Source organism: Doryrhamphus excisus, linkage group LG20, assembly GCF_037039965.1.
Source record: "Doryrhamphus excisus strain RoL-2023G ecotype Guam linkage group LG20, RoL_Dexc_Guam_v1.1, whole genome shotgun sequence".
In the NCBI taxonomy this organism is placed as follows: domain Eukaryota; kingdom Metazoa; phylum Chordata; class Actinopteri; order Syngnathiformes; family Syngnathidae; genus Doryrhamphus; species Doryrhamphus excisus.
This window is the reverse complement of record NC_136376.1, coordinates 9,869,213-9,880,425: the sequence shown is the minus strand read 5'-3', so window position 1 is coordinate 9,880,425 and position 11,213 is coordinate 9,869,213. Positions and strand designations below refer to the sequence as shown.

Sequence of the window (11,213 nt, the reverse complement as noted above, 5' to 3'; positions counted from 1 at the left end):
CACTAAGACGTCATGATGTGAAATCATGCATGGCACGAAAGGTTCCCCTGCTTAAACCAGCACATGTCAAGGCCCGTCTTAAGTTTGCATATGACCATTTGGATGATACAGAGGAGTCATGGGAGAAAGTTTTATGGTCAGATGAGACCAAAATAGAACTTTTTGGTCATAATTCCAATAAGCGTGTTTGGAGGAAGAAGAATGAAGAGTACAATCCGAAGAACACCATCCCTACTGTGAAGCATGGGGGTGGTAGCATCATGCTTTGGGGGTGTTTTTCTGCACATGGGACAGGACGAGTGCACTGCATTAAAGAGAGGATGACTGGGGCCGTGTATTGTGAGATTTTGGGGAACAACCTCCTTCCCTCTGTCAGAGCATTGAAGATGGGTCGTGGCTGGGTCTTCCAACACGACAACGACCCGAAGCACACAGCCAGGAAAACCAAGGAGTGGCTCCGTAAGAAGCATATCAAGGTTCTAGCATGGCCCAGCCAGTCTCCAGACCTGAACCCAATCGAAAATCTTTGGAGGGAGCTCAAACTCCGTGTTTCTCAGCGACAGCCCAGAAACCTGACTGATCTAGAGAAGATCTGTGTGGAGGAGTGGGCCAAGATCCCTCCTGCAGTGTGTGCAAACCTGGTGAAAAACTACAGGAAACGTTTGACCTCTGTAATAGCAAACAAAGGCTACTGTACCAAATATTAACATTCATTTTCTCAGGTGTTCAAATACTTAATAGCAGCTGTATCACACAAATAAATTGTTAAAAAATCATGCATTGTGATTTCTGGATTTTTCTTTTTAGTTTATCTCTCTCACAGTGGACATGCACCTACGATGAAAATTTCAGACCCCTCCATGATTTCTAAGTGGGAGAAATAGCAAAATAGCAGGGTGTTCAAATACTTATTTTCTTCACTGTATAAGGTATATAAATCAGTGTCATGTTGTTCAGCAGTACAGTAACCATTATACATTTTTGACAACGGTTGGAAATATTTTTATCCCTTTTTTACCTGCATTTATTAACCTATACTTTACTCAATTTCTTTCTTCATTATTTCGTTATTTTATTTGATCTGCTTATTAAACCATTTGTATTTCGCCTATCTTGTCAAGTAACTAAAATTATTATAAAGGCTCCAAATAATATAAGCACACATGCCCAAAGCATCAACGCTGGAGGGACGTGATCCAAAAAAAAAAGAGTTGTGCCTTACGTGGCACGGGCACATCAAACCACAGCGCTAATATTAAGGGGAATTTCTTACCGGCTGCCTCTTCAGTTTTGTAGCTCCAGCTTGCGCAAGGTTTGGGGCGCAGCTCTGACTACCTTTTCGATCCCACCTGTCTGCAGCCTTACCTGCTAAAAGGGAAGTGTGCTCTAATGCAGACGGAGCTGATCCCCACTTCCGGTTCAGATTCTTACCCACCTTATCTCCCGTGTTTAATTTAGCAAAATAATATGATTTGCTTAATGAGGGCAATGAAAAGTATATATATTTTTTTTCTCATGTTCGTCTTATCTAAATTATTTTGGACAATGGTTTGACTTGACAGTTTGATTGACTCATTAAAAAGTGAGTCTTGCCAATATCATGTATTTTTATAATAGTTTCTACATGCCCTTCTGTTATTACCCAGGTCCTCCCAGTCACATCAACAAGATCCTCAGCCACCCCACCCTCCCCATCACCATCACAGCCCAGGAGGACCGACACATCAAATTTTTTGACAACAACACTGGCAAACTGGTCCACTCGATGGTGGCACACCTGGATGCTGTCACCAGCTTGGCTGTGGACCCAAATGGACTCTATCTCATGTCGGGCAGTAAGTGTCTTAACCTGCACCTGACTGGCCAAAACTACATAAGAGGGGCACACAGTAAAATACACACTTTGCTTTACGGTCAAAATACTTAATATGTTTTGTTTACTCAACTGCAGAGAGGTTAGGTTTTTCTAGGGGAAGTTTTTTATTTGTACAAATGATATATTATTATATGTCCATCCGTCCATTTCTATGCCACTTATCCTCAATAGGGTCGCGGGTATGCTGGAGCCTACCCCAGCTGACTTCGGGGCTGACTTTGGTCGCCAGCCAATCACAGGGCACATATAGACGATGGGATGAGATTATAATAATGTATAAATGCGTCTTTGGTATTGAATGAGTTAAGATGCTGATTGACGGCATGATCATTGCACAAGTGTGCCTCAGGCTGGCCACAATAAAAGGCCAGTCCATAATGTGCAGTTTTAGTGCATAGGGAAGATGTGCACAGTATTGCATATCAATAAGGTTCACAAAATGTTGTACTAAAGCAATTGAAGCAACACATCCATACAATTACATAACAGTTCAAGGTTTCTTACTTCAAGAGAGTTTTTCCTTACCTCCGCCGCCAAAGTGCTTTGGTTTTCTTTAATGCAACAAGACTGTGGTTCTCAAGATACCTTCATTCATTCATTCATTTTCTACCGCTTTCCTTACAAGGGTCGCGGGGGATGCTGGAGGCGGGGTACACCCTGGACTGGTCGCCAGCCAATCACAGGGCACATATAGACAAACAACCATTCACACTCACATTCATACCTATGGACAATTTGGAGTCGCCAATTAACCTAGCATGTTTTTGGAATGTGGGAGGAAACCGGAGTACCCGGAGAAAACCCAGGCATGCACAGGGAGAACATGCAAACTCCACACAGAGATGGCCGAGGGCGGAATTGAACCCTGGTCTCCTAGATGTGAGGTCTGCGCGCTAACCACTCGACCGCCGTGCCGCCCTATATATATATATATATTAGTGATAAAGCGTTGCACCCTGAGACGCTGACTCTGTCCATGTTGCAGGTCACGACTGTTCCATCCGGCTGTGGAACCTGGAGAGTAAAACCTGCATCCAAGAATTCACGGCTCACAGGAAGAAGTTTGAGGAGTCCATTCACGATGTGGCTTTTCATCCGTCAAAATGCTACATCGCCAGCGCCGGGGCGGACGCTCTCGCTAAGGTATTTGTATGACGCAGTGAGGCGTCTCTCCCCGTAGCCCCCTCCCCCGACTCCGCCTCCCGTCATCAGGGACCAATAGAGGCACAGGAGGGGAAGAGACCTTCAGGCACGGGTCCAATTCCACCCCACAGCGCCCTCTGGTTTCCTGTCAGACTATGTAGCTGCAAACAGGCCAGGGCTGACCATGTGAAGGTCGGGCTGGGAGGCCAGTCCGGAGGAGAACTGTCCTCCTGCCCCCCACCCCCCGTCTAGCATCCAGGCAGGCCTGGGTGTGACCGCTCGCAGCGCCCAGCAGCAACTACAGACTTCACCTCCACAGCAAGGAGGCTCAGGACACGTGTGAAAGAAAGTGTGTGGAGTGAATAAAGAAGGTTTCAAGCCGGTCTTCTGCTCCTCAAACTCCAGCCCACACCCCTCAGGCCTTTCCCTCATCAGACACGCCCCGTAAGTTTTCTTTTCTCCTTGGCTTCCCTGACTGACTCCGCTTGCTGGTCTGCCTTTTTATTTTCCTTTTTGAAAACACTTGTTGACAAATGTGCCTTTGCTTTAAAAGGCCTCAGTAATGTTATTTTAACAAGCTTGTTTTGGGGGGGAACGGGGAGGGAGGGGGACGGCACACAAACGAATCTGGTTGCTGATTTTAACATCGGGTGTAAAATGACAAATGCTTATAATAGACAAAATATATATTCAGTCTTAAAATTAACTGTGCAGTGTGAGTTTGAGTGCTCCTTTTTGATAAATGTGTTTGGGAATCAGTTTTGTGCATTTTCACAGCAAGGCTGGTAGAGTGACACAGAGCAGATACACTATATTGTCTGTTTGGTAGATTATTGTACACTTGACAAGTAAGATTAACGTACAAACATTTGTGTCTAAAGTAAACCATTTTTGGTTATCCTATTAAAGTTAATGAAAAAAGTTGGTTATTGATGTCCATTCTAGGAATAACTCATTGATCTTGGCCAGTTTGCTCTTGTTCCAATTGAATGGCTTGTACTGTTTGTAGTCCCCCCTCCCAACTGTGTGGACATGCTCGATTACAACGTGATGTGTCATGCCCAGCTATTGACGGTAGTCCAGTGTTTAGCAGGAACTTAGCGCAGTACTTAGGACGCTCTCAAATAATACATTCACATTCTAACACGGTGTGAGGTGAAATGACCTGCGAGTTCTAATCCTACTGTAACTGTGAGGCGAGACGAATCAATTTGATGAGGAGTGCAAGCATCAAAGGAGCCATTTTCTCAGTCACTGGTTTGTAAATCAAAGCAATGCTCAAAATAAAACCTGCTGTAAACGATCAACTCGGCTTTGGTGTCAATCATTCTCATCATGCACATGTTCGGGAAACGACTCTGTCACGTTGTCTTTATTTTATGAAAAATTGCAACAACAAAAAAAAGATGTGAATATGAATATGTACAAATATGACAAATTGGAGAAATTCATAAATACTCTGAACTAATAAAGAAGTCATGCAGTGCCCATAAGCCTCATTCCAACAACCATTCATGCCAACACAGCAACATAAGAACCATAGTCTGCAAGGAGCCCAAAAAACATTAACTTTACAGAGCTTGATATAAAAGTAACATAATCGAAGAAGCCACAAGAGGAAGTGCCACGTGCCAGTAAAGATGCTTCCCATTGGTCAATCATGTTGGTACCACTTTTCAATAGCACACCTATTATGAACAGGAAGTCACAGACAATATATGGAATATGTTTGGACAGAAAACCCAATTACTTTCTAAATACGGTTTTATAACATTATTACAGCCCAGTATACATAAAATAATACACATTTACACGCCTCTTATTGTTTGTTTACGACATATTGTTCAACCATTTGCTGCTGGGACTCGAGACAGCCGCTAGCTAGCAAGCTAGCGAGTTCACCTCCAATTTGCAGTATCATGTCGGACATGCCAGCGTTAAGGTAATATCGCATTGTTTCTTTTTTTACTGCCGTCGAGTGACCAGAATACTATATATGACTTGTATTTCATTATGTTTTGACGGATAATAGACCATAGTCTACCGTGACACAGCCATCATTAATTTGTGAAAAGCAATATATAATGAAGGCGTGCTAATTGAACGGCCATATTGTAAGGGACCACTGTACTTGAGTTTTATCTTGGTGTAGGTAATGGCCGCAACATTAGCCCATGTTACAGATTATTGTATTGATATTTTTGAAAAAAACGTGATAAAGAGAAAAATTCGAAGTTGTGAGGAGGTCAGTGAGAGGCTTGTCCCTCTAGAGGGCACTGTTCATCTTCACTGTTAGTATTTTCATGTGGAAAAAAAAAAAAAGAACATGATTCATAGCCCCCCCCCACCCCCGCCCTCATTGGTCTGTGGGGCAATTATAATGAATTAGCACCAGCTAGCAATAAGCAACTATGTGTGACCAACTTTTATCATGAATCACAAATGAGGGTATTACAATTGGAAGAGTCTGCAGATATACTACATACATCCATATTCTATCCCGCTTATCCTCACTAGGGTCGCGGGGGTATGCTGGAGCCTATCCCAGCTGACTTCCAGGCGAGAGGTGGGGTACACCCTGGACTGGTCGCCAGCCAATCACAAGGCACATATAGACAAACAACCATTCACACTCACATTCATACCTATGGACAATTTAGAGCCTCCAATGAACTTTAACATGCATGCATGTACTAGCGCCTAAACAACATAACTAGTTTACTTGCAGCTTATAAACTGCAGAATATGATTTTTGATGTTTTCATTGTAGATTTTTAGTGGTAGCCGAGTGATAGGATACTGGCACACAAGCCTAGCGCCCCCCCCCCCCCCCCCTTCTTGGCTGTTAGCATGAAAAAAACATATAGAAGTCGCTCCGGAGTATAAGTGGCAGGGCCAGCCAAACCAGGAAAAAAAGTGCCACTTATAGTCCAGAAAATATGGTCATTTTCCAAACATTGTTTTTGTTTTGTTTCTCATAATATTACAACTTTAAAAGAATATATACAGTATTTTTTTTAAATGTTTTTTTTTCCTAAAATGACATTATTTTTCCTCATCATTCATTCCCGTAAAATTCTGTTCTCGGGTGAATATGACTTTTTCTCATAATATTTGGACTTTATTCATATATTAGTGAGATGTGTTTCATTTCTTCTGTCCTGTTGTTCGTGTAATGATCATAAAACATTTCTGCTATATTAATAACTTTTTCTGCAACTTAATTTTCCAACTTTCAAGTTACAACTCTTTCTTATTAGATTAGAGATTCTTCTGTTAATACTTTGTTTCATTCTAGTTTTCGTTTTCCATTTTTAAAAATAGTTTTAATTGTTCAATGATATTTTTAGTATGTGCCGCGGGCTGCAAAGGGACATCCCTGATTTGGATGTTTAGTGTTCATAAAAGGCGACTAGAGCGTGGTACAACATTTAGAGCCACTAAGAGGATTAGGAAAGTGCAAGCACATAAGACAAACAGGATTCAGTCTCCTTCTCATCAGCACCACTCCTCCATTTGGGAACAAATACTGATTGTCAAAGATTTGTTCTGTCGGAATCCCCCCCCCCCCATCCTCACCTAAATGAACATCCCTCCCTGTTCAAATACAAGGAGCTGCAGCCAATGTGGCACATATGGCCAACAGAAAGAGTAAATTTACAGTCAGTGTTGCGTTAGGACAGCCCAGGACCCCCGTTACACCCGTCCTCAGTTTCTGGGCTGGGAGTTGAACTCCTGGCAGATGTTTTGGACGATCTTGGGCACAAATTTGTACAGGTTGTCAAACTCATCCACAAAGAAGGAGTGCTCCTTGTCGGGGTCGGTGGCGATGTACTCCAGCTCATCCTGGGCGGCCCAGGCAATGCCGATGGAGTAGGCGATCACGCCTGCAACACAGGAGGAGGAAGGATGCTTACGCATAAAAAAATAGATAGAGGAAGATGACGTCATCTCTAGCTGGAAGCCAACAATAACATAGATTGATAACATTGATTGATGTCAAATTTAACAACCATTTTTTAATTTCAACGTAAATATTTTGTAAATTTTCTTCTCGTAATATTATGACTTAATTCCCATATCCTTTCCACCAACATCATTTTCAAAATATTAATTTTATTTGTTTTTTCTCATAATATTACAACTTAAAATTTTAAAAAATATTTATTTTATATTTAAATGAGTTGTCTTCATAATATTATGAGTTTATTTTTGTAAAATTGCTAAATATTTCTCGTTAGAATACAACTTTTTTTCTCTCAACACTTTGACTTTATTCTGGTAAAATTACAGCTGCTTTGTTTTTTGTTTTTTTTTCATGTTCCAGCTATTTCAACATTATTCTTGTAATATGATTACTTTATTCTGATAGTGTAACTTTTCCCCAATGTAATTTTCCATAAATTCCAATTTTATTTAGTTTAGTTTAGTTTTTTGAAATTATTATTGGGAAAACAAGTATTAATAATAATAATTAAATTATTGATAATTATTACAATTCTTACTTGAAATATTTTTCTTTAATATTTCAAACTTTTTCTTGTTATATTACTTTTTCGTCTTTAATATTTTGACTTTATTCTTTTAAAATTACTGCTGATTTTACATTTTTTGCTGTTTTTTTCTCTGGTTACTTGTACGTTTATATTTGTAGAAAGGGCTGTGGGCCACACTTTGGACACCCCTACTCTAAATTGACCAGAAGTTGGTCTCTTGGACGGCCTTAACCTGCACATTGTGCCAATGGCCCAATGGTGTCCTTTGGGACGGCTGAAAAGAGTCCAAAGAGAGACGGGTGTTCACCTTGACTATGGACCGCCAGTGCAGGTGCTCTGACGTCATCATAGGAGCGTCCGTCCGTGATTACGATCATAATCTTGCGTTTATTGGGTTTGGACTTGCTGAAGAGCTGCTCCGCCGTGTAGGTGATAGCCGCTCCCGTGCTGGTCCCTCCGCTCCAGTAGTCGATGCGTTTGATGGCGTTGAGCAGCTCGGCTTTGTTGTTGTGCTGACCGAAGGCGAACTCCAGCCTCTGCTCGTACGTGTACTGCACGGCGCCCACTCGCGTGTCCGTGTCTGAGATCTCAAACTCTCGCGTGATGTTGGCCACGAACTGCAGCACGGTACGGAAGTTGCCCGTACCCACGCTGCTGGAGCCATCGATGACAAAGGCGATGTCGTTGGCGTTGAGGCAGGTTTTGCTGCACACGAGTCGGTCTGTGTCGCACACTCGCTTCACCAGAGGCTGCATGGCTTTTCTCAGAGCGAACCAGCTGGAGACGGGCATGGAGAAGAAGCCGTTTGTGCGACACACAGCCTGCGGGACCGCAAGACACATTTCATGTCAACGGAAAATCTGCTGCTTGCTCCAAAATAAACAAGAGATAAGACAAGTTCTTAATAATAATAATAATAATAATAATCATGGCTACAATTTCAACGCCACAATAGAAGAGAGCACGGTTGGTACAGTTTTAAGCCGACCATTTTATAAGAGCTCGGCCTGCATCTCTCGCATTGAAATACAGGCTCCACCGCAACCAGGAAGTGAAAGGCATTTCACTGTCAAAGGAAGTTACGAAAAAGACGTGCAAAACTTGTCATGCACAAGTTTCCTGTGGCGGTACAGAACCGAGGAAGTTGAAGCAGCGTTACATGAGAAACTCCCACAGGATGGCTCTCAGTCAGGTTACTACTACATTATTTTTTTATATTTTTTTTCAATACTTGAAACAATTTTGCGGGCTGCATGGCGCTCGAGCGGTTAGCGCGCAGACCTCACAGCTAGGAAACAAGGGTTCAATTCCACTCTCGGCCATCTCTGTGTGGAGTTTGCATGTTCTCCCCGTGCATGCGTGGGTTTTCTGCGTGTACTCCGGTTTCCTCCCACATTCCAAAAACATGCTAGGTTAATTGGCGACTCCAAATTGTCCATAGGTATGAATGTGAGTGTGAATGGTTGTTTGTCTATATGTGCCCTGTGATTGGCTGGCGACCAGTCCAGGGTGTACCCCGCCTCTCGTTCGAAGACAGCTGGGATAGGCTCCAGCACCCCCGCGACCCTTGTGAGGAAAAGTGGTAGAAAATGAATGAATTTCAAACTTTATGTTACTAAAATTACATATTTAAATATAAATATTTTTTTTCTTGAAATATTACTACACAATTGTCATGTTATATTACTTTTTCGTCTTTAATATTTAGACTTTATTCTTTTAAAATTACTGCTGATTTTACATTTTTTGCTGTTTTTTTTCTCTGGTTACTTGTACGTTTATATTTTTAGAATGGGCTGTGGGCCACACTTTGGACACCCCTACTCTAAATTGTCCAGAAGTTGGTCTCTTGGACGGCCTTGTCTATATGTGCCCTGTGATTGGCTTGGCCTCTCGCCCGAAGACAGCTGGGATAGGCTCCAGCACCCCCGCGACCCTCGTGAGCACAAGCGGTAGAAAATGAATGAATGAAAGAATGAAACAATTTTTTTTGTTTAGTACATTTTTTTCCGAGTACTTGATGCAGCCCAGCCTCGTACTGTATGAGGAGCCTGTTTCTAGGCCTGCTCCAGACTTGAACCAAACCAGAACCAGCTTCTGTTTTGGGTGCACACCATTGCGTAACATTTGACAAACACGATCCTTAATGTGTCGTACCTTGTCCACAAAGTTGGCCTCAACCAGGTTTTGCTTTTCGTTGTCATCAGGACCCTCAATGGTGACAAAAAAGATGTTGATGCCGGACTCCCTCGCTAGCCGGGACGCCTCCTCCACCTTGTCTGTGGGCCAGCCATCCACCAGCACCACAGCCACATTGGGCGCTCCCCCTCGGTTCCCGTTGGCATCACTGAAGTAGAACTTGTTGATGTAGGACAGGGCCTTCCCTGTTTAAACGCAAGAGGGCAGCAACGCGATGGCAGACAGCAGATATGGCAATGAATAAGAAGAACTACAGATTTATAGCAAAGGACTGAAATGAAAAACAAGTTTCTCCACGCTTAGCTAAAATAAAGTCTCAGTTTATCAAATACTTGAGGTTTGGGGGTCTTGCCAGTGTTTCCTGACCGTTATACATGCGCCATATGTGAGACATAACAACTATAATCACATGTGTATCTTTTATACAAGCACACACTAGTATGTCTATAAACTATACAGTTGGTGTTATCCTGTCATTTGCTATGTCAAAGGCTGCATGCTAGTCTAAAAATGGCAGAACACGGGACCCTCTGTTAGTGACTTTTATAACGTCTCACACTGTTGCATGATTAGAGAGCGAGCAAACACAAACAATGCTATTTGTATCAGTGTGCAACATTTAAAGCTGACCCAAAAGCCACATGTGGTAGTGGACACATGCCACTTTCACTTCAGACCCCCCCCCCTCTGTCTAACCCCCGACCTTCTCTCCGAGTTGACAAAAAGCATTTCTTTCTGAGGCAAAGAAAAACACAGTTTACAGACGCAGGACTGTAATTTAGCAAACAGCATCTGGCAACAAATTTAGCTCTAATTCTATCCTTGCATGTGAAAATGCGCTTGGCTCATAAAAAAAAATGTAAAAAAAACAATAATGCTTTCACACGTTGTGTGCAGCAGCTGGCACTCACCCACATTGGAGAGGCCTCCCTTCTGCACAATCTTAGCGATGCTGGTTTTCACGTCCCTGGAGTTCGAGTGGCTCTTCAGGCTGATCTCTGTCACAGGGTCGTCCCTGAACACCACACACACACCCACTTTAGATTTAGCTCGATCTGATAATGTCTCTTTATAACAGGACAGACGAGAGCCGACCCATATTGGATGACGCCCATCATGGGCCCAGCCACGCCAACGTTGATGACCTGAGCCACCTCAGCCAGGAAGTCCTTCTGGATCTTAAAACGACGCTTCCCGATGCTCCAGCTCCCATCCATCAGGAAGACCAAGTCAACCTTGCAGTCTAAGGGAAGGTAATTCTTCCAGTCATCATACATAAAAACAATACTTTCACATAATACACATCATACACCACAACAAACACAACTACTGTCACAAAAGTATTACACTGTATGTATATATTTGACATGATAATACCCCGGTTTATTTAGCATTTTACCCCACCCCTTATACCTGGGTCTCCCTGTGACACAGGTTCTGGTGCTCTCGGTGCAGGTGCCTGCTCTCTCACATTGAAACCTGGAAAACAATTCACACAA

At 42.7% G+C, this 11,213-nt stretch overlaps 2 protein-coding genes across 7 annotated transcripts in view; one reads left to right on the top strand and one right to left on the bottom strand.

Annotated features, from left to right (window-relative positions):
- LOC131107880 (striatin-like) overlaps positions 1 to 4,326 on the top strand; it is a 30,625-nt gene extending 26,299 nt beyond the window's left edge. For both annotated transcript variants that reach the window (XM_058058326.2, XM_058058325.2), the window contains 2 exons: positions 1,647 to 1,835; positions 2,862 to 4,326. In XM_058058326.2, the coding sequence (XP_057914309.1) occupies positions 1,647 to 1,835; positions 2,862 to 3,031 (359 nt within the window). In that variant the 3' untranslated portion in view covers positions 3,032 to 4,326. The remainder of the gene's footprint in view (positions 1 to 1,646; positions 1,836 to 2,861) is intronic.
- Positions 4,327 to 5,844: 1,518 nt separating this feature from the next.
- vit (vitrin) overlaps positions 5,845 to 11,213 on the bottom strand; it is a 34,390-nt gene continuing 29,021 nt past the window's right edge. For all 5 annotated transcript variants that reach the window (XM_058058322.2, XM_058058320.2, XM_058058321.2 and 2 more), the window contains 6 exons: positions 11,128 to 11,193; positions 10,810 to 10,957; positions 10,626 to 10,729; positions 9,673 to 9,899; positions 7,823 to 8,336; positions 5,845 to 6,906 (listed from right to left, as the gene is read on the bottom strand). In XM_058058322.2, coding sequence (XP_057914305.2) covers positions 6,728 to 6,906; positions 7,823 to 8,336; positions 9,673 to 9,899; positions 10,626 to 10,729; positions 10,810 to 10,957; positions 11,128 to 11,193 — 1,238 coding nt within the window. In that variant the 3' untranslated portion in view covers positions 5,845 to 6,727. The remainder of the gene's footprint in view (positions 6,907 to 7,822; positions 8,337 to 9,672; positions 9,900 to 10,625; positions 10,730 to 10,809; positions 10,958 to 11,127; positions 11,194 to 11,213) is intronic.